This window comes from Ascidia mentula, chromosome 8 (assembly GCF_947561715.1).
Source record: "Ascidia mentula chromosome 8, kaAscMent1.1, whole genome shotgun sequence".
Lineage (NCBI taxonomy): Eukaryota > Metazoa > Chordata > Ascidiacea > Phlebobranchia > Ascidiidae > Ascidia > Ascidia mentula.
In genome coordinates, this window is record NC_138573.1 from 9,619,942 (window position 1) to 9,643,900 (window position 23,959).

Here is a 23,959-nt window from a genome sequence, read left to right on the forward strand (position 1 = left end):
GATCTGCCTTTTTAATTCAATTTTCTACAGCACTCTGCTCCAAGTAGCAACCGATTCAAACCCCACTAAAACTGCCCGAAACTGGCTGAAATTCGCCAAACAACATGCCAACCTGGCACAGTTTGCCACAACCATTGTTATAACATTCTGCTTTATGTTTAAATGGTTTTCGGTGTTACCCACCCATCAGACAACACCGAAGGGAAGTTAATTACAGTATTAGTAGAAACCAACTGAATAACATTATTATCGGTGTTTGGATGTACATCAGTTAAGGTTTGGTATGTTGCTAAATTCTACAAATAACTTCTGACAGTAAATGTCTCTGAACATTAACTCACTCCAGAGAGAATTAGTTTGTGGTTATTTTTTGTACTTATCTTGAAGCAGAAACAAACATGCCGAAACTCCGGTGGTTTATTTATTATTACCGCACTCACCAACTTTGGTCAAAACAAGATTATGAAATATGGTTGAAATGTACCATTAACAGCATGGGACATTTTTTTACTACCAGGCACAAATTATAATTATTGGGAGTCCTTAAATCATTGTTGGTACAATTGTCCGAAAGTGCCCCAATCTGACAAAACGGTAAGTGGCATGTACTTAGTAATGACTGTTATAAAATTTCTAGCAAGCACATAACATGTAAAAGAGTGTTCCAAAGTCTTTGTTGTCTTTGTCCTGTACAAACCTAAAGAAAATGTTTCCAGCACTTTCCAATGTTAGCTGTACAATATTGCCCAACACAGTGTAGCAAGTTCTACATGTAGTTTTGCAATGTGAGTTGAACTTTTGTATGCATGTTTTGTCAAAATTGTGGATGGTTCACTCTCGCTTTTCCTCTTCTTGTGAATGTTCAGCAACATACAACGATTTATCAATGACCTTAAAATAAACAGAAACACATTCTACTATGTAAACAAAAATTAAATCAAAAATATATAGCTAGTGAAAATTACTGGTGGAATTGGTTTGATTTCTGTTTTCAACTCTTCTTCAATTTGAGCCAGACTGAATCGATCTTCATAGGTTATTAAGTTAATAGCCAACCCGAGGTGTCCATAGCGACCTAAACATAAATTATAGGGTCATAAAGTCTTATGATAATAACATGCCTAAAATTAAATTTGGTTGTAAATCTCAGAAGCAAGTTACTGCAACATTATTTTCCTCTATTCTCGAAATTTTTACCAAATATGTAGTTACAAACTTAATAAGCATTGTAAGTGTGACAGAAAACTAAATAATGTGATTAACCTGATCTGCCAATACGATGGAGGTATGTTTCAGGCATCTTGGGAAAATCAAAGTTAATTACAACATTCACTGCTTGAATGTCAATGCCCCGAGTAAACAGGTCACTGCATACAAGATTGCGGCACATTCCTTGACGAAAATCATGAAACACTCTGTTTCTATATTCCTAAATCGCAAAAGAATTCACTAAAAATCACTGTCATAAGAGTTTTATAAGGTACTATAATAACAAAATTTATTTTGAATAGCTGAAGTTAGCACCTGTTTCATTTTGGCATGAATGTAAAAACAGGAGTATCCAAGTTCTGTTATCTTTTTTGCAAGCAGTTCAACTCTGTGGGTTGAGTTGCAGAAGATAATTGATTGATTGATTTGCAACTAAACAAAAAAGAAAGAATTATCTTTTGCTTTATGACACTATTTTTTTTATTTACCTTTGAAAACAATGTATTCAAACAATGAACTTTTTTTCTTTCTTCCACATAGGCATAATATTGTGTCACACCTTTTAAAGTTAGTTCATCCATAAGGTTGATTTCATATGGCTTCTTCATGTGCTTAATCTACGTTATGACCACACTGTACTGGTTAATAAACATGTTTCATTTAACAACAGCTTTATATTTTACCATAAAGTCTTTAACTGTTACAGGAAATGTGGCCGAAAAAAGAAGTATTTGTCGACTAACTGGCAGTGACTGAACAAGGGTGTCCATCATTTGTTTGAAATCTTGGGAAAGAAGCTTGTCAGCCTAATAGAGCAACATATGCAATTGTTATTGAGTTATATTGTAAATTGTGAAATTTCTTTTCCAAAATATTCTGCAAAAAAGTAACAATTAACTGTATAGCATTTAAAACTAGAAAGAAAAATTCTTAGAAACCTTTTGTCAGTCAGGTTGCTTAGGTTGTGAAAATATTTACTTTGAACCTATTTTTTTGTATAAACACCCAAATAGTTTTCACAAATTGTATATATTTACTATAGATAATTCAAGTAGTTTAATACAGCAAAAAAAATCAATAATTCCAATTTAAACCAAGTATTAAAAAAGTGAATAGAGGATTTTTTTCTAATTCTAATTCATGTTTGGGTTTTACCAGATATGCCACTTCATGCTACAGCATGTTGAAGAGTTTTCAATCACCAAACGAACTGCACAAAGTGAAATGTACCAATTTTGTAATATAATTGTTAGTTTGAACTGGACTTGTTCAGAAAAAATTTGGAGGTTTAATTTATAGTTTTAATTTAGAAATTATTATCACCGAAAAAAAGCAGTGTAACTATAATTAAATAACTTAGAAAGGCTACAAAATTTAAATTGTCCAGGTCTGGCTGCAACACACAAAAAAGAGGTACCTCATCAAGCACAATCATATTGCAGTGATCAACTTTCGCAATTCCTTTGTTTATTAAGTCCAATATTCTTCCAGGAGTAGCCACAATTACATGCACTGAAAATTACAAACATAATCTTCATGGATTTAATTTTAAAATTATTATACTGTGACACAATGCTCGTAATGTTTATAAAATCTGTTTAATTTACATGTCAATGTTATACTTACCCCTTTCTTCCAACCGCATAATATCATCCCTCAAATTAGTTCCCCCAGTAGTAACCATAACATTAAGGGCTCCCATGTGGCGACTTAACTCAATTGCAATTTGTGAAGTTTGCAAAGCGAGTTCACGAGTAGGAACAAGAACCAAAGCTAAAATAATAAATATCCCAGTTAAACAGGATGATAATTGTTTGAAACAAACGTGAAACCATCCTTTCACCAACCTTGAATATGGTCTTTGTTTAAATCACATCTTCCTATCATTGGAATCAGGTATGCTCCAGATTTACCAGTTCCATTTTTGGCACGTGCAAGAACATCACGACCTTCAGAATAACATAAACTACTAATGTAGTAGATGTATACACAAATTAAAATGTAGATTTTACACACAGGGATGTTGCACAGTGAAAAGAATTAAAACAAAATAAAAGGTTGCTAGTAATTTTGAGGGCTTACTTATTCTAAACAACATGTCTGTGTAACCAATGACAGTAAACCTTGATCAACAATTCATTGTTATATTTTTGTTTAAAAAAAACCTTTGAATAGTCTGGGCCATTTAATCAGTATCTTCACCAATTCCAAACAAAAGTTGTTCTGTTTACAACATGTAATTTGAATTAAGGTTAAATTTCTTGCTTTAGTCATGTATACATACATAGGCGCCAACTTTTCATAATAACAGGGGGGGTCCCATTGTGACGTCATAACTAATGTTAACCGTAATTGGGGGGTCCTAAATTTTGGGGAAAATTCCTCTATTTTTTGCTGTTATAATATGGTAAATTGGGGGTCAAGCTCAAGAAAGTACAAACGTCCATATTTATGCTGATGGAAATAGACACACACACACATAAATGGTGTCTTGCGCAATTGCAATACATTATAGTAAACTCAAATGCGAGATTTTGCAGGGATGCATGCGATGTACGTTTCTTTTACTTTGGATGAGAAGGCTTGAATAAACTGAGACGCAAAGAATGGTTTACACTGAAAAAGCACATGCTATTGCATCATGAGACAACTTTTGTCCCAGTCTCTCAAAGTTAAGCAAATAAAAATGGCACTTGTATCGTAACAATGTAACCTGTTTGGTAACAATGGCAAATTTTAAGCATGGCAATCTAATGCACTTGACGACAGATTTCATACAATGCGACCGACATTCCCGGTTATTTACAGCTTTAATTTCCACTCGTACCAAGCATGTCAACATGTCGCAGCGCAAAATTGTGATTGTGACAGAAAAACTAAAATCTACCTGAAAGTGCAATGGGAATACTTTCTTCCTGAATTGGTGATGGTTTCTCCCAACCCTTTTCAAAGATGCCCATCAACAATTCACGTTTTAGACAAAAATCTTCAAACTCAACACCTTTTGTAGCAGTGACATCCTTTACAAACATAAAAATGGAAAGTTGCACTTTGTTTTAAATTTCTCATTACATATGTTTACTTTCATTGTATAGAACAGACGGTAGCTCACTTATTTAACTACTTACTGTTGTTTTTATTCGTGAGTCCACTGGGGGTCTATTTAGATTGGCTTTCCAATCTTCTCCCTCCCTGCCAATATATGTATATATCGTTAAAAATTCAACTAAGCACAGATAAATTTAGTGTTTAATTTTGTTAAAAAATTGTATGCCAATAATATAGTGTACAAAAGAGTTATTGCAGCACAAATATCACATAAAGTATCCATGATGTACTAATTTAATAACTTGGTGTTTGACCATTTACCATCAAGCTACTGGTAAAGCAAAATACCCATGGCTAGGCTACCAGAAACTTTTTTTTACAGATCACTAAAAAAGTGTATTGTATATATATATAAACCTAGCAAAATTAAGTGGTGCAGGCAAGAGTGTTTGCAAAACAAATGGGCTAAATTGTTTCCTTGCTGTTACAATGCCACTATTTGTAGTAGAGCTTTACAAAATACTGCTGCAAGTCTTTGCTAATCATCACATATAAGTAACGGTTGCACAAATGCGATACGCACCTAAAAATTCAAGTGTGTATGTTACACCATCGATTGCACATATTTGTGTTGCAAACAAAAACTATTTCTCATGAGGTTGCACGCTGTGCCTTGGTGTAAATATTGTGAAAGTTCATACTGACTGTAGTGTTTATGTTGCATACCACAATAAAAGTATTCTTACTTTTGTTCTGAAACAAAATTTAGTTTTTTGACACTATAACCTATCCCATTCGAAAAACTTTTTTCCAGTAATACAAAGTGGATCATGTTTAGTTTAGGATCTAGTACACATCATTGTTACACAAGAGAAAATTTGCAGAAACTAAGGATGCCAGTGCATGAAATCGATTTTTATATGTGTTTAATAAAACCAGCTGACTTCAATCTGAAACTTCTAAAAGTTTAAATTTATTGACTTATTATCAGAATAGATTTGTATCGCCGGGAGTAATGACAATGCTCAGTATAGGGATAGACTCTGGCAAAGTTAAGAAACCCAGTTTTTTCAAGATAACTTAGCAAACAGAACTAACTTTTAAAAGGCAAAGATATCTATTTAATGTCAAAATTGCTGTTGTTTTCAGTACAACATTTTTAGCGATCTTGAAAAATTGTAAATACTACCTCATTATTCAGTTAACTTTCATAAAGACAAAGCGCCACAATTGACCAAACATGTAAGACCAGTGGCGGATCTAGAAAAAAAATGAGGGGGTGTCCGAGTTTGGTTAAGCCAATTTCGCGTTTGGCTTAGGCTACAATACGCCAATAATCGCGTTTGGCTTTGGCTAAAATACGCCAATAATCGCGTTTGGCTTAGGCTAAAATAGGTATCTGGTGGTTAAAAAAACAACCCTTCGAGTCAGACTATTTCCGTCTTCATTGCTTAAAATTGGATTCAGAACAATATACGAATCGCAGGAAGTTGTCGCGAGCGAGGCTTATATGGAGAATGTCCTGATTGGAAATGTCACAAGGTTATCTCCTTGTTCCTGTGGTAGTATTGTTTTGTGACAATAGGGGATTCTTCGTCTGTAGATTATTACGTCACATTTTTATCTTGAGAACACAATAAAATGCTGCTGCACTTGCCGCAAAATAATTCAATTTGTCCAGTAAAGTTTAATCGAAACAGGCACAATATAGCAACATGCATCAGTCAAAGCTTCAAGTATTTCTCCGGTGAAGCAGCTTTTACAGCGAATTTTTGGCAAAGTTTCAACCATTAGGTTATGCGGTGCACAGTGTTTTCCTTTTCGTGGCCACAGTAACGACGGACGTTATAGATATTCTGGACGCTTCCAGTAACAACTGCTTCTGCTGAACGTTCATTTTGTAATCTTCGCAGATTAAAGACATATCTGCGAAGTACGATGGGGCAGGAATGTTTAAGTGGCCTTGCACTTATCAATACACACAAAGAAATCGATTTCCGCGCTTGGGGATAAATATATGCGAAAAAATCGGCAAAAATTATATTAGTTGTTCAAAGCCATTTTTAATGTAATTTATGTTGATTTCTTTGCGTTGTGACAATAAACAACATAACTTTTGTAGTTGTTGTGTTGAAACTGCTGCAGAAATAATTATTTAAAAAATGGTTTTCGAGTATGAACGGCATGGCAAATAATTGTTTCCAAAGCGGTCATCGCCACGTGAACGAGGCGGGCACGGCTGATAAACAAAGAAATGACACTGGCCCGAAGTGTTCGCTCCTGCGTTGCGTAATACTAACCGCAGTTTCACATCCCCCAAAACAATATAGCACATTGCTGAGGGGGGTGTTCTGACACCTAGATCCGCCACTGTATAGGACCCATACATGTCTTTCACCTCTTTAAACAACTTTTATAATACTGACTGGTCCGGGGACTGCATGGTTATTAAAAAATATTCTTTAATTGATGTACAAATAGAGCCATGTGTTTAAAAACAATCAATGACACATAAGCACAACAATGTACTCATTTGTCACACAGTCAAGAAAATTTACAGTTATTGGTGTAGATTTTGTTTTGAGAGAAAGATGCAAAAAAGTACTGAAACAAGTGTATCACTATTTAATCACTATTTCGATGATTTCTACCACTGACATTCTTCAAAGCAGAAAGCAACTTAAAGCAGAAAGCTCTGAACAACTTACCCAACTATGCCAACAGAGTTTGAATTGGTTTTTATGTTTGCACTGCTCATTACTGAACTAGACTTTGTTGCAGAAGGATTCAATTTTTTGTAGATGTATAAGGGAAGAATGGATTGATTTATGTGAATGATGCAACAGCACTTGCCGTGCAAAATTCAAACAGTAACTATCCTTACAGCACAAATGTGCATGTAGAGAAATTATACAGAACACATGTAAGTTAGAACTTCTTTCACATATATTTAACTTACAAGATTTCCTAAAAACGAGACCAAAAGCAATCAGGTTATTGGTTATAATCAGTTTGAAGTCTGCAAATGTTGATTGATTTTTCATTTTAACAATATAGGCTACCAGTTATTTCAAGGCGGGGATTGCCAACAAATTTTTTGAGGTGTATGTGATTAAGTTTATGATTTAAATTACGATTTTTGTCTAATTTACAAGTCACAACGAGTAGTAAAAGCATTTCCAATGTTCCACTTGCAGAATACATCTTTTGGAACTTAATATTTGTTTTTTTCCTGTATTGCATATTCTAGACTAACATTCAAGTTGAAACATGTCTGTTATAAACTTTTCAGATGGAGATCAGCAAATGCACTTACAACATTCGTTTCATTTTCATACAACCACATTTCCATAACTTGCACAAATTTAAGGATTTCCTTGCTACCTGCATTTAGCAACAGATTTGGGAAACACTGACTTAAACGCATTAGTCGCTCCGCGATTCATTAATAGGCCTATTGAAACAAAAAAACGGGTTTGGGATCGTCAGCGACTCGAAAAATACCAAAACCGGTTAATTTCAAGCCTAATTATGCGTAATTAAATAATAAACAAGCAGTACGTCCACTAATATTACACATGTTACATGCATTAACTCCGATTCCGTTTGATATGCCAAACTGGTGGATCCAACTTGGCACAGCGCATTTACAGTTCGCTATTCGCATCGATCTTCTCCTGCGTAAAGGATTATAAACGTCCAAACACGACACCACAGAAAACATAATGACCGGATACCACCGGATATTTTGGCATTTCTAAAATTTAATTGTCTTTTCCAAGCATACCGTGATTAACCAAAATTCATGTTAGCCAAGGTATATTCATGAGCTCGGGCCAATGGTCCAAAATTTTTAACACCGTTCTTGAGAATCCTTTCTTTGGGGCCCCACATGGTTGTGACACTGAACTTTGCAAGGATTGACAAATGTCCCGAATCAGAATTGTTACAAACTAATCCATAGGTCCGCAAGGAATATTCCAATGTTCCCATCAATACGCTAGTCCTTAGAAGATCATGCGTAACCTCATGCGGCTCTTTAATTACTCTGTTTTGGTTCCACAAACAAAGGAAGCGTATATCTATCAAAAAACAATGGCCTTAAGTAGACTGAGGTTATAGATTCCCTGATAAAATGAAAGATATAAAACAAGCGTGCTTAACAAAATGACTCACGTAGAAAAAGAATATCTTCATTAAAGTTATTTTACTGGGTCATGCAACCTTTACAAATGTGCTGCTTATTTATTTGCATGTATCTTACTCTTAATTTTAAGATAATTTTACTACTAGTAACATCGAAAATCACTCGTGCATAACCCTGCGTCACACAGTATACGAAATTGAATTTAAACACAATGTCAATTTGGCCTTTTATGTGACATCATGATGCAAAAGAACATTTTTCCTTCTGTCATGCTTGGTAAAACTGAGTTTTTAAGGTGCCACGTGTAGCGTGCCGTAATTAGTGTCAAGTTTGTGTTACTGATGCTAAAGTTGTCTGGACTCTATTTCAATAAGGTTGAATAAGTTTGTAAAGCATTATCAATCTGATTGGTTTGTTGAGATTATTTGTGATCTGGCTCAAAACTCCGGTAAGGTTATTTTTATTAGCAATGAATAACTGGAATCATAACGTACGTTTTCTTCACATAAAACCGTGTTCGTGTTGTCAAGGTGTCTGTGTCCGTGTGCCAAATACACGCGTTTCCGGGAATTGAGATTCCTTCCTAGTGTGACGACAGCGTGGTGCCAGACGCGCAAATTCTGCGGTTAAAAAAAAGGTTTCCGGAGATTTTCCGAAACAAAGTTTCCAAGAGGTTTTACTTTTTGACAATCTATGAAGAAATGGATAAGACTTTATTTCCGCTTGAGTCGCCGGAGCCTAAACGGTTGAGACCCCTCGCCGCTCAAGTCGTACTGTCCCATGACGAGATACACCGTCATGTCGACAAGCTCAACAGTTGGTATGTAGTGGCTGAGACAGGAATTTTAAATAAGGACCACTCCCTACTGCAAGTAGCTAAGTTCCAAATTAACGAATGCTACTCACAGTTGCAAAATATGTACGACATGTATATTGCCTCTTGCGAAGACGCAGAGAACCGCGCTGCATGCGAGGACGAGTTGAAGTCCATGGAACAATGTAAGAAGGAGTTCGCAACCAGAATTGCGGAGTTAACGCCATTTGAACTACCAAATGCATTGCCCGAATTTGTGCAGATTTGGAAAAGGTTGCTTTGGAAGCAGAAAGGCGAAAGTTAAGACAAAATACAATTGCCAGGCTGCCGATGCAAGGGCTAGAATATTGAATGAAGAACCCAATGATCTGACGTCATCGGACAAGGGGTCCAGCCAGAGCCAGAGCCCAGAAGTAGAATCGACTTCCTCGGTCCTGGCTGCCGAAGAGGTTCCGACGACGTCTTCTGCTACCCGAGATTGTACGTCCCATATCCAAATTGGGGAAGTACCACGTGACAACGTTTGTCCTCTTGTACGTGCTTTTCTCTACGAGAACTTCGGTAAGCCCTAATTGGTCGCTAGAGCACCGTAGAGGAGTTGACCAATGGTCCTAACTTTAAACCTGATGGTGCAGCCGGTATACGCACCTATGTACAGACTATGAAGAAATGCTTGTTGGTACTTCGCCAACTTGGAAATTTTGTTGACTTGAACACTGTAGATCGTTTGGTGGCTTTGGCGAACAAGCTGCCATATGAATCGCAAAGGCTTTGGCGCCGCCGAGTTGCACAGATTGTAAAAAAAACTGGAAAGGAGGCAGATTTCGCAGATCCTGTTGAATTTGTCGAAGGAGAATCTGCCGTAGTGAACACTTTACCCGGCCAGTTGTGTGTGTCCCGGAAAATTGAAGAAAAGAAACGTACTGGTGAACCCGGTGGAATAAATGTCTAAGAAGGGATAAATTTATGTGCTATAACTCACTGCTTCCCAACCACCCATTGGTGGGTCGCGAAGCATTTCTAAATAGTACAGTTTTCTGTTGGATCACGAAATTATTGCATTATCATTACGTAACATCGTTTGGTCATGTCTCATTGTGGGTCCATGGGCGTCGATTTTTTAACGTTTTGTAAAATATTAAGGGTGACTTTTCCAGGTTTTAGAAAAAAACATTTCGTCAGTCGTATCGCCCTAAACATAGGCAAACGACGCAAATTCCGTTTCGTGTCAGTTTGTTTTTACACCGAACCATATGTTGTTATGGCACTAAGTTTTAAACACTTAAACTACGGAACCCCCGACTGAAACCGGCACATTTTTGTTTCACTGGGTCTATTGCAGATTTAGTAATTATAAAGTAATTAACATAAAAATCTATTACGCAACAATGCCGATTCTTACCATTATGCCATAATAACTGCTGCGTTGGGTAATAATCCACGAGACACTTGTGTTTGTCATGATTGTGACGGTGATAATACAGGTAGTTGGAAACTAGTTTAAGGTATAGTATAATGTATGTGGTTTCTCTGACAATAATTTTTAATTTAAAACGAAATCCAGGGGTGACAATACATACCTTGTCACCCCTGTTTCTTTGTGAGGGGTGACATGTCACCCCTAAATCGACGCCTATGTGTGGGTCGCACAATAAAACTTGCATTAAAAGTGGGTCGCGAACTGAAAAAGGTTGGAAAGCACTGCTATAACTGTTTTGGTTATCGACACACGTCGAGGTTTTGCACCAAGCCAAGTACATGTGCTGTTAGGGGCTGCACCCTTGCGCACCACACATTGCTGCACGAAGATATGCCAAATCCTGTACGTTCGAGGAGCGAGCCCCCCAGCAGCCAGACTAACAATTCTGCAGCCAGGTGCAATGCGATAAAAAAACGGCCATTCATCGTACTTTTTGGTTATTCCGGTGAAAATTCGAGCTAATGGTCGAGAGGTCAAGATGACGCGTTCCTCGACCAGGGATCCGATACAAGTTTTTACGACAAAAGGTTAGCAGATCTACTTCCAATAGACGGAAGTCCGAAACAAGTTACCATGTCCTGCGTCGGGAAAAGGCCCGGAAATTACAGTGGAGTCAGCGCAAGTTTTCGCGTTTTGTCATTAAGTGAAGATGAAGAAATCAATGTGGACAATGCCTTATCTTAGCGCTATTCCGGTCGAGCCTAATCTAACCCCTAGAAATACGGAATTGGACAGTCTTCTACACCTCCAGGAATTGGAATTTCCTCAATTGTGTAATGGTGAGGTGCTACTACTAATTGGCACTGACGTTCCGTATGCCCATAGAGTCTTGGAGATGAGAGCAGGAGACCACAAACAACCACATGCTGCGAGAACACCGCTGGGGCGGTCTCTCGTCGGCCCGTCTATCTGTCATCCTGCCGTTGATAATATTTCAGTTGATCTCTTTAAATGTGAATCATGGAGAGAGGAATTCCAAAAAGAGCCTGGTAACATTCCGAGAATAGGAGAGTGCTCAACATGATGAAGGACTCGGTAAAACACACCGATGGACATTTCTATTTGCCGCTTCCATGGCGAAGTGATGTTAGTCTGCCACAGGACAGCCGTTCTATGGCTGAGCTACAGCTTTGGTGGCTGAAGAAACGCTTGTCGCGCGACCTCGTGTTAAAAGACATGTATAAAGAGAATATTCAATGTTACATCGACAAGGGCTACGCAGAGGAGGTCGAAGAAGCAGGAGGTGCCCCTGGCAAGGTGCATTGGTATTGCCGCACCACCCGGTTCGGCATCCACGGAAGCCTGATATGGTACGCATCGTTTTTAACTGCGCAGCGCAGCATGAGGGGCTGTCGCTTAACGACGCGTTGCTGCAAGGGCCCGATCTAGTAAACAGTTTAATCGGCGTTCTGGAAAGATTCCGTATGAACAGTATATAGCTTTAGTGGCGGATGTGGAAGCCATGTTCCACCAGGTCCGCGTTCAAAAACAGGACATTGATGCCTTGAGATTTTTGTAGTGGCCGGGGGGAGACTTATCTAAAACTTCTACGGTTCATCGAATGCTGGTGCACATTTTTGGCGCCACGTCGTCGCCTGGCTGTGCCACATTTTGCTTGCGGGAGACGGCCGAAAAATTCGGTGGCAGATTTGACAGGGACGTTGGGGACATCGTTCGCAACGATTTTTATGTTGACGACTGTTTGACTTCAACCGATACAGTCGAGCACGCCGTTCGTATTGCAGCGCAGCTATGTGACTTGCTAAAAATGGGAGGATCTCGCCTCACTAATTGGATGTCTAACAGTCAAAACGTCTTGGATCAAATTCCCGAGACAGAAAGGGCGAAATCGGTATCTGATGCAAATTTAGACGCCTCCGTGAAGGAGCGTGTGCTTGGCGCGTCTACTGGCGTGTGAAGAATGATGAATTTGGGTTTAGCATAGCTGATACAATGCAAGGCAATAAATTTACTATATTTTATCAGCTGTTAATGCGCTGTATACGACCCATTGGGTTTTGCGGCACCCGTTACTTTGATTGCTAAGGTGCTGCAGCTGGAAATAATTCGACAGAAATAGGGATGGGATGACGAGCTGCCAGAAGATGATGTTGAGGAATGGCGATCCTGGCTTTCCCAGCTGCCGGAGCTCGAAAAGCTGACACTTCCCTGCTGTGTCAAACCTCCGATTGGTAAATGTTAATGGCAAAGCCCATTGCTCGTTTTTATATAATGCGGAATTGGAAATAATCAAGTACGTACAACGTCAGTGCTGCTTCGCTTCCGTGATTGACATTTTGTCACAGGTCGGAATGTCTGAAAGGGAGTTGCAGAAGAAACTGAAGAAGTCGAAATATGCCAGTTCGTTGGCGAAGCTTAACCCCCAGCTGTTTGATGAAATTCTGCGGATTGATGTAACCCATCACATCACCTCCCAGTGCGACTGGCTGCGACCCTACGACAGACGGTGATTCTCCGTGAGGAAATCACCTTTACATGGGCGCTCTATAAACCTTTATGGTTTTATCGGTGCCCATGCCATTTCATTTTCTTGTATATTGTTCTTTGCGTAGTTGCTTTTTCGCAAAATAAACATGATTTGATTTGATTGGGGGAGGTTGAAGAAGGCGCCGATTGCCTTCGACGCAAAACACCCGATCATACTGCCGTATGATCACCACTTGACAAGACTTGTTATTTTGCGCCACCATCACGAGGTTGCCCACTGCGGAACTGGCCACACTTGGACTTCGCTGTGCTGCGTCAGCGCTTCTGGATCATAAAGGAAGGCGCCGCAGTGAGGAAGGAACTCAACAAATGTATGCTGTGTCGCAAAAGGATTGTTCGACGTGGACAACAACAAATGGCTGACTTGCCATTTGCCCGACGAGCCGCTGTTTTCTTACGTTGGCATCGACTACTTTGGTCCATTCATGGTGAAACCAGGAAGAAGCCGACCAAAAGAAATATACAGCGTTATTAGAACTAACTTTGTATGTGCCGAAAGGGTCCTACTTGAAGGACTCCAGCAATCCCGCCCAGCGTTCCTGTTGGGCTTCTCAATCCCAAAGATTGCTGCAGTCGAAGGCGGTGGAAACACATTCAATACCTCGCCGACGAATTTTGGAGACGATGATCACAAGGATATTTGCCCACAATTGCCTTGCGTCAGAAGTGGCCCGACCGACAACGCAATTTTCAACCCGGAGATGTGGTGATGATCGTAGATGAGACACAACCCCGACGTCGTTGGGAGATGGGACGGGTTCTGCGTGCTGCGTTCCCGGACGGTCACGGTGTTGTCCGTCAGGTCGAAGTGAAAATGCAATCTGGCTTCACGTACCGCCGATTGCAAAATTGTGCTTGCTCTGCGAGGCGAGCACGACAAACGAATAAGTGCATCCGACGCATTCAGGCCACGCAGTCGTCGAACTGACCCTAAGCACACATTTAGAGGGGAGAATGTAACATCGAAAATCACTCGTGCATACCCTGCGTCACACAGTATAAACGTAATTGAATTTGAACACAATGTCAATGTGGCCTTTTATGTGACGTCATAATGCATTTTTCTTCTGCCATGCTTGGTAAAACTGAGTTGTTAAGGTGCCACGTGTAGCGTACTGTAATTAGTGTCAAGTTTATGTTGCTAATGCTAAAGTTGTCTTGATTCTATTTGAATAAGGTTGAACAAGTTTGTATAGCATTATCAATCTGATTGGTTTGTTGATATTATTTGTGATCTGGCTCAAAACTCCGGTAAGGTTATTTTTATTAGCAATGAATAACTGGAATCATAATGTACGTTTTCTTCACAGAAAACCGTGTACGTGTTGTCATGGTGATTGTGTCCGTGTGCCAAATACACGCGTTTTCGGGAATTGAGATTCCTTCCTAGTGTGACGACGGAGCTTTGCTGGAAACGTCTGTAGTTTGTTTCGTGTGTATAGGAAACTACTGTCTTTTGTTTTTCAGGACAATTAAGAAAATTGTTCGTTAAATCTTATGTAACCTGTTAAGTGTTGTTTTGTTTACTTGTGTATCTTTGTCAACATTATGCCAATAACCATTGTCTTGTATTGTTAAACCTTTTGTTGTGACGATATGCCTGGTCTAAAGTGTACTTTGTTACTTGCAGTTTTACTTGATTGCTCGTCAACAAATAACTGTTTTAAAGTCCTGGTCCAAACGTTTCGTTAAGAATTTTATATTGTTGAAACCGGCATTTTTCTATTGTGCTTATGGCCTAATATTTCCTTTAGAAAACCGTCCGCCAATTTTTCCATCTTAATCCCGTTGCAGTAATGCTAAATGAGACCAGCAAGGGCTTTGTTTATACAAATAAACTGTTGGAACCTTGTGTGGAGTGTTAGTGGGAAGAAGCCTGTAGCTGGGACCTGACAGGCGCGTTTTTTAATCTAATTTGAAGCACTGTGGACGTCTGTGCCCACCAGGAGCACTGAAGTAGACGTTACAGTGATACCAATTCGTTTATTTAAATTACGCGTTATCAGAGTCTTATCTATGCTGCTTAGCTCAAAACTACTTGACAATTTGTAGTATTCGAACGCGAGCATAGATAAGTGTAAGGATTGAAACGTGACTCTGGCCGTAATATAACGTATAACTCGTAACCACCAGTGGTTTAATGATGTTTCACGTGTACTACGAACCTAAGAGTTGACACAAAATGCTTTTGTTGGGTTTTGTAGGTGCATAAACACAATCGTAATTAAAAACAAACTTTAACATTTATCGAAAACCCGCTTTCCAAACACATGCCATTTTTTGTTAATCCAAGGACGAAATAGCTTTTTTCAGTGGTCTAGTTATTGCAGTGACATGCGGTTTTTACAGTCTTCTCTGAAAAAGTCATATTTGGCTTTATTTAAGTCAGTGGTTCTTATAACCTTTTAAACTCGCCGAACCCCTTGGATCCACTGCAAGCATTCGTCGAACCCCGATAACGAAAATAATAAGAAAAGCAACAATAGCAATATCCTAATTACATTAAACAGGCTTTTTGACAAAACGGATTTTTTTGTTTTACCGCAACTAGAATGTAATGGTGTTCAAAGATGGGTCGGGAAGAAAAGTTAAATTTGCATCATATTTCATAGTTTGCATGCCCGGAGTCTTCACCGTACTTGTTAGCCTAGTCACGGGAATGTCTTTTGATTGCACCACAGCATGTAAAAATATGCATTGAAACGCCCTTTTCTGAAGCATAACGATGTCATGTATGTGTTGATTTTTTACGTCATCCGTAACTACGAACAATTTTGCTATCTAAAATAACAAATAGTTGTCATGTTTATTGTTACATCACAGAAGTGAAACTAGTATCCAACCTCCCCGTTCCTACTTAACTCAAGAAACTAAATATTTGTGTTTCTGCAAATAATTTAAAAAAAATGTCTGAAATGTTCGCTGATATTTTGTAAACCATTTGACCTTCGTCGAACCCCTGAAGCATCGCCATCAAACCCAGGGTAAGAACCACTGATTTAAGTTAACAGACCCATTTTGTATTTCTTAGCTTTCAACTTTTTTTTCATTTCCGTGAAAAACCACAAAAAGGAATGTATTAATAACGCACATAAACACAAGGTTACATCCATGCACTTAACAAAATGTTTCGCATAGATAAGAAATATCTGCATATAATTATGAAATATGTCACATTGTAAAATACATCACAATACTGATTTTTGTTGCTGTTATTTTAGTTTGTAAACATTAAAATAACATAGCCTATCGTAGCCTGCAATTCACAAACACAAATGGTTTTGCCACAACCACCAGCTGCACTGATGAGACCTTACAGGTCGAAACAGTGTGTACACCTGTCTGCAGCTCTCATTGACTATTATGGCTCTTTTACGCATACAAATGTTTTTTGTTTTGGATTAAGGTTATGAAACGAAGTAAATAGCATATAGAAGTGCAGTGAACTTCGGACCAGGTATTTTACGTCATAATTAGGCATTGTTAAAACACTTTTGCAAAAGCTTTTTGTCTCTATGACACGTTGACAGGAAGTTTAGAATTAAATCATGTCTGCTTGGAAAACTATATTCGAAAAAGTTTTAGTGTGTTAGTGAGATTTGCGGCAGCGTTTTGTTGGGTCATTTGTCAGAAAAGTTATTAGGCCTGAATTTGTTGTATGTGGAAGTACCGCAAAGGCAACTTTAAAATAATTTGCTCGATGTTTGTATAGGGAAGGAAAAACTTGTTTTGTCATGTTTAGCAAAAAACTGTCGTATAAGAAAGCATCCTTGTCTGTGGGTTGTGGGAAAACAGAAATGTGCATATTACTTTGTAATTGATGAAAAACAATGAACTTCACCGGATCGGTAAACCAAGCCACCATGATGCCACAGCATTCGGCAACCATTTCGGAACAAAGCAAAGTCATCTTCTACACCAGAAACCCTCATTATCACGCTGTTACAGTGTGACATTCGTGCAAAAACCTTCTGCAGAAAATTTGGATATATATGAGGAACTGTGGTTGCACAGGACACTGGCACAGATTAACGTGCAGAGTATGATTACACATGCATGCAAATAGTATGTTTGCAATATGTGCCTTGTTTGTTTTCGATTGCGTTAGTTGTTTTGCTATAGCTTTCTATGTCGTTACGGTTGTGCGGCACTATAACATACAATGATTATGTGCCTGAAGGCTCGAAAGTTGTCAGGCATCGTGCGATACATTTTTCGTTGGAATTTTATTGGCAGTCAGGTATTATTTCATTTCTTACTTATCCAGATTTTGTATTTGTATTTTTTTAGTTTTTATTAAGGTTACTTTCCCTTGTGTGGCAGACCTTCGTTTGTACTTAGTTATTTTGCGTTGCTTTTGTTTTTACACTTTGCAGAAACTTAGTTATTTTACGTTGCTTTTGCTTTTACACTTCGCAGAAACTGCCTCTTCAGGGCGAAATATTTTTTTCTGCAAATGAAAAACATCTTTAAAAGAGCTATCTGAAAGATTGTCGTAAAAGTTTTACTCAGCAATTACTTTGTAATTGTTTCATTACCAAATCTTTTTAAAATTATTTCAGTAATTTAAAATTTTGGATTATTCTTTTTGCATCTTCTATTTAGATTACTATACCTGACTCCACTGCACAATTTTTGTATAGCAGAGGTCCCCAACCTTTTTTAATGTATATGGAACGGTTTTGTCTTGGCATCTCTGCCACGGACATTTAGTTGAATCGTAGATAAACACAGCATAAACAAATAATGAATACAAAAAGTAAAACGTTTTCTACGCTAATTTGAACCCTATGTGAACCCTGACATTGTTTGTCTGCAACAAGGTGGTCTCTCATATAGTTAAATGGCAGCAGCGTTTTCATTGCCCTTGTGGCGGTGTCAGGATAGTTTTGACTTAATTTTTATCCAAAACATCGGTAGAGCATTTTTCTTAAATATGCGTTTAAGGTCGCCATCGTTAGCGATTTCAAGCAGCTGATTCTCTTGTTGCAAAGACATGTTCAAATCTCAGGGATTGTCAGCAAAAGTTTCACGGATCCAGTTTTTGATCTTTCGTGGCAGGAAAGTAGCGTTCTCTTGTGAAAGCAATGTCAGGTGATCAAGCACCAAAATCCTGTTAGTGTGTGAAACATGTCAGATATTCCACTCGCAATCCCAGTTTGACTTTAAATGCAGCTACTTCATCTGCCAACTGAAACAAAGTTGTAATTTTTCGCTGAAGTGACCAAATAAGTTCATTAAAGAAGACTAAATATATTGCACAAATAAGCAAATTTGCCAGTTCTTGTTACTGAAATGAATCGTAAGTGGAGATTTTTTTCAAGCAAATATTTTGTAATGACTCTCGTAAATCAAACACCCTGTTCAGTGATCTTACTCTGGATTATTTCTGTGTGCAAGTGGAGATGTATGTGTTGTGCATCCATCTCTTCACAAAGTTGTTCAAACAGACGGGAATTGAGCGCATGTGCTTTTATGTGGTTAATAACTTTAACGACATATTCAAAACAGAAAAAGTTTAGGACAATTTTTTTCCATCTAGTTAGCATTCACTTGCGTATAACACAATGCGTGGACACACATTATTTGTAACCTTTTTACATCTGCGTGGTTATACCAGCCACCCTGTCATCGCAGCTGCTCCGCCTCTGCATACACCAACACAAAAAGACCAATCTATTTTTCCAGAAATATAGCTGTTTAGCGTTCCGCCGCTGTCGTGTTTGTTGACAATAGCAATGCACGATAACTGCAGACTCACACAAAGTGCATGGCAAATATCCATGATCAGATCTACTACGATAGTTAAGTTTTAAACATCGCAAAAATGTCTGTATTAACAACTTTTTTCTTGTGTAAGCTGCAGACAGGTGACTTTTTTCTTGTTTGCAGAACTCAGCAAAGTAAATGCAGAACACAGTAATCCATTTACTGAACCGTGTATTTTAGTGAAATTGCCCGTATTTGAAATCATTCTGATGGAATACCTAGGATATCTACCGATTTAAATTACTTTCACGTAAAACAGAATTAAATTGTTGACAGGGATTTAAAAAAAAATATTGGTCCAGGAAAGTAGGTTGGCACTTGCTCGAATTTGACGATCCCCTATAGCAAAAAGCATAAAAAGGCCTTTGTTTGAAGTCATTTTGTAGAATACCTAGGATATTTTTCTCCCATTTGATAATGCCCTGTCGTGATAAAAATCCAGGAGTTGCTTGAATGTATAGGTAAAACATTCTTGTGAAATGGTGTTCAACGACGTAAAACGTATTTTTCGTATTTTTTTATTCTGCCAGTTCGGGTTATACCAATTTACGTAGCTAGGTCCGTTCCGCTGAGTTGCTTTTTTGTGTGCCGTGGATGCCTCAAGGAGATAATGGCCAATTATGTTTCATGTTTATTTACGTAGCACTGAATCATGTAAAATGTAAAAATTTGATTTTAAACGTCAAGGATAAAAGATGCATCATCCACTAGTTTCCGCATTCAAATAATGCAGCCTCAGGTTAGCTCCCACCGTCTAATGCTACATGTCCGCAAGTTGCAACAGGATCGCTAGGTCGTAAACAAATTTGAACTTCTGCTGAAAATTATAAAGATTGCATATGAGTAACAATTTTTTGTATTCTTCTGCAAAGATCATTTAACAATATAAAATGGTAAGAATATATTCTAGTTTAGTTTGACATTATGAGATTAGAAAAAAATATTTTACTACATACTTTGCTGTTGCAATGCTTTTTGGACTACAATATCAAGTGCCGTTTAGGGTTTCAAATATATAACCAGGATACATGCGAAATTATGAAAACTATCGATTTTTTTTCAAGAAATCTATATACACCTTTGTTTGAAAGTAACATCTACATCTTTCATAAAGTTTTTTCATGTAAAAAGAAGCATGTATTTTATACTGATGATGCTTGTATAACATTTAGTTTGGAATGCTGGATGATTTTCATGTTGGACCCCGGGGAAACGTATTTCACAACAAATATCGATGTTATTCTAGCAGTTTCGGTGCCCTATCAGAAACAAAAAGTAATGACATTCAAAAGGGAGGGAAAGGTAGGTCTATAAGTAAATTTTGCATGCTGAATGAATGCATGTTAATGTTATATATTCACTTCAGTTATATATATATCTTGTTCATTTCCATTGTTTATACACCCACTGTTGTTAAATATTAAACAGTAGCCCAAAATATCTAACTTTCAATGTTTGTTCTAGTAATTCTGCCTCCATCTGCCTTGGATCAACTCAGTAAGTTACTGTTGTTTTCAAGTATTTTTTGGTCTAACCTTGACTACTTTTGTTTACAGGCAGATTAAATATTTCATATCCGATGCTATTCAAACTTACAAATAGCAACATGACAAATCGGTCAACTCACTGTGGTGTGTTGGAATTTGTAGCCGAAGAGGGCATAATGTTTTTGCCATATTGGGTATGTGAAACTTCATTTACCCACTAACCAATATAATTGTTTTTAAAAAATAAAATTGTACAACTTTTTTTATACTGCTATTTTTGCTGCCAGGCATACTTACTAATCAGAATTGTTCTTCTGGCACTCAAGTTTCTAGTGTTTATTTGAAACCGACGTTTTCGCCAGAAGAACAATTCTGATTAACTTTTTTTATATTATACTTTGGTTATGCAATCAAAATTTAATCCAATGTATAAATGTATACAAGTTTTGCCCGACATTGTCTTGTGTGAAGTCCCAAAAACTTAAGTTATGCCTTCCACAACTTTGGTATCTACAGAGGTTCCTCAAACTGTGCAATAGTTTCAGTGGATATTAGATAAACCAAAGTGGGCAACTTGGTTGTAACTCCATCATCATATTATGTGTTGCTTAAATAAAAAACAATTAATTTTTATGGTAATAAATCTCTGAATACTATTTGGCAATGTATTTCAGATAACTAACTGATATAAGTATATTGATTTTATCCAAAGATGATGCAAAACTTACTTCTTTCTGAGGGTGATCTTGTGTTGATTGAAAATTGTACCTTACCTGTTGCAACATATGCAAAGTTCCAACCACAATCAATCGACTTTCTTGACATTTCGGACCCAAAAGCTGTGTATCCTTTCATTGTACAAATGTACAATACTACAATATATTTTACCAATTTATTAATTTGTTTATATAATGTTGCTGTTTGCTGTGAAGCAATCGTGTGGGAACCACTGATTTGATTTACATAGATTTATTACTTATTTTGCAAAGTGATAGCAAAAAATTTTACTTGGTTGTTGAAATTTCCAACAGTAAAATGGTTGCAGAAGATTACCACTGTCTTTTAAATTGGATTTTAAATCTCCTTTGAGATGATTTCTATTTCTAAATTTACATACTCCAGCTCTAGAATGTGTATCATATTTATTCTACTTAATTCGAGACGACTCAGACTTGAAAATGCTCTTCGGAATTTTGCATGTCTTACTAAAGGGGATGTGATTGCTATTCAGTATAACAATAGACAGTAAGTTTTGTGTTCCAAAGAGGTATGTGTGTCCTTTTAATTTGAAAGGCTGGTAAGTCAATATCCTCATTGGTAGATATATCCTCATTGGCTGTATTCCATTTCCTGGTGTATTATTTTTAATGTGACATACAATAAACCTTTGTTAACCCAGATTTTTACCTAAATCTGATACAATTAGAGATATGGATGATTTCCTAATGCATACGCCTTCAGATAAACCGCAGCTTTGCTTAATCTGGATGAATTGAATTCGCATTTACTGTGTTACCATGTTATATAGTGTGGTGCAAAAACGGCAAGTTATTGTTTGGACTAAAATCATTTAATATATTCAGGTATGAACTTTATGTTCTTGAAGTTCATCCACAGGATGCCGTATGTATCATTGAATGTGACATTAGTCTGGAGTTTGACACACCAGTGGGGTACCAGAAACAAGAAGTAGATAGTCCACCTGAAGAAGTGGGTTTAGCAAAACAAATATATACAATTTTCATAATTAAGTTCTTTAAATGTCATATTTCTCTCAGGCAGTCTTTGGAACACCAGATGTTAAAAAAGCTATTGAGGACTATATAAAAGAAAATTCAGAGTTTTCAGTGAGTTTGTTGCAATGTCACAGTGTTGTTTATTTATTCCAGGAACCAAATAGTTTTGTTAATTATGTGTTTGGAGGCATTTGATGGAGTTGGGTTCCGTCTTGATGGAAGGAAAAAAAACATCAAATCGAAAAAAAGTGAATATGATCCCAACCACTTAAAAAGAGGAATTCCTAATTACAAGTGGAAAGTTGGGTTCATTACGTACAACAGAAACAATGGGAAAACAAAAACAGAGGTTGACATTATGGAAGTTCTAAGTATATGTTGTAATTTATCAAACTAGCTTTTTTTCATTTTGCATTAAAAAGCTGTAACAGAATCAGTCATATAAGTTATTTGCAATGTAACTATTTATAGAAAAGTGCTTCATCAAACAACTTCGCAGCATTTAATGGAAAAGGTCACGCATTACGAAAAAAGAAACTGAATTGACATGGTCTTCCAAAGAAATGCCCTGGAACATGTATGCATGAATGGGAAACTAAAAAGTTTTATTAGCAAAACTCATTTAGTACACCAGTAAATAGGTAGTTAACTCATAGTGTGGTTGACCAGTAAGATGCATTCACTTTGACAGCTGCAGTGGCATGACTTATTGACTTTTGGATTCTTTATTTATATCACATTTGTGTTCTTTGTCATGTTGTCCCCTGAAGTAAAATGCAATACCTGACATGGCAAAAATACTTGTTTATTTTGTGATATAAACGTGTAATAATAGATACACATGAAAAAAATCCGAAAGGATTCAGTGTTTCAGGCTGTGTAAAAAGCAAGCAGCTGGGTCCATGTTTACATTCGCATGGACTTCTCGCCCAAATATACAAATTAGGGGTAAATTACCTCAAACTTTGTTTTGTTTTTTATGTTGGTTTTTGGCACCAAACTTCACATTGACCAAGGGATCATCTTTGACAAAATTAAATCCGTAAATGAAACTTTGAATGCCAAATTACCCCGCCGTCCTAGCGAGCTATTGGCATTGATGATCATAGGCAACCTATCCAACAACGCCAAATTATGAAGAAAATACTTATAATATTGGAGTAAGGATATGATCTTCATATTCATACATTAATTTAAAATTTCTTGCTAGTCAATTTTAAAATTGTTGGCAAATCTTTTAGATCGTGCGACGTAATATTTCAATAAAACTGCTTTAACCTGAAAAGCAAGTGGTTAGCATTGGCCGCAAAACAAGGGACATCTTCAAATACGGTGGTTTCAGGACAATTTGGGTGATACCATTCTTTACATTTAGAACTCTGTTTATTATCGGCCAAACTGCAACAGAGGTTTGTTGTTTCTGTTTGGGTTTTCTATTTGTAACTAACTTCTTTCGCATGAAAAGTTGAATAAAATGCCAACCTGCAATTCCAATAGTCAATAGTTTCAGTTTTATTTATGGTCTTATTGTACGTTCGTCATAAGTTACCTGATCAGGTTGAATATTCATGTATAAGGCTACCTCTAACGCGATTGCAAAATCTCCACGATTCACAGAACCAGTTTGCCGCGGGATATTAGGAAACCCAACATCAGTAGAATTAGCTGCATTATGTTTGAAATAAGCAAATGTTCGTCAAAATTATACCTGACAGAAATGGAGTGTTGTTCTACGCCACTTAACAATAACGGTGTCACAAC

The 23,959-nt window shown here is 37.4% G+C and overlaps 2 protein-coding genes across 4 annotated transcripts; one reads left to right on the plus strand and one right to left on the minus strand.

The window, feature by feature from the left end:
- Nucleotides 1-399: 399 nt before the first annotated feature.
- On the minus strand, nt 400-7,245 carry LOC145912339 (putative ATP-dependent RNA helicase ddx6). The gene is made up of 12 exons (XM_082999765.1): nt 6,966-7,245; nt 4,338-4,401; nt 4,097-4,229; nt 3,057-3,158; nt 2,836-2,982; nt 2,627-2,721; nt 1,893-2,015; nt 1,698-1,826; nt 1,525-1,641; nt 1,264-1,429; nt 966-1,075; nt 400-891 (listed from the first exon to the last, which is right to left on the minus strand). Exons 1-12 carry the CDS (start codon nt 7,013-7,015, stop codon nt 832-834), a joined length of 1,296 nt encoding a protein of 431 aa, XP_082855891.1. The 5' UTR covers nt 7,016-7,245; the 3' UTR covers nt 400-831.
- Nucleotides 7,246-19,577: 12,332 nt separating this feature from the next.
- On the plus strand, nt 19,578-23,678 carry LOC145910339 (ubiquitin recognition factor in ER-associated degradation protein 1-like). 3 transcript variants are annotated; one of them, XR_014403203.1, is made up of 11 exons: nt 19,578-19,868; nt 20,148-20,277; nt 20,440-20,472; nt 20,532-20,656; nt 21,175-21,305; nt 21,633-21,707; nt 22,046-22,172; nt 22,241-22,309; nt 22,386-22,547; nt 22,670-23,358; nt 23,440-23,678. XR_014403203.1 is itself a non-coding variant. In XM_082997424.1 (11 exons), the coding sequence occupies exons 1-10, from the start codon at nt 19,866-19,868 to the stop codon at nt 22,742-22,744; spliced, it is 930 nt and encodes a 309-aa protein (XP_082853550.1). In that variant the 5' UTR covers nt 19,578-19,865; the 3' UTR covers nt 22,745-22,775; nt 23,215-23,678. The 3 variants fall into 3 exon arrangements, 2 of the variants coding, with proteins under 2 accessions (XP_082853550.1, XP_082853549.1); XM_082997424.1 differs by having other exon boundaries at nt 22,670-22,775; nt 23,215-23,678; XM_082997423.1 differs by having other exon boundaries at nt 22,670-23,678.
- Nucleotides 23,679-23,959: the final 281 nt, after the last annotated feature.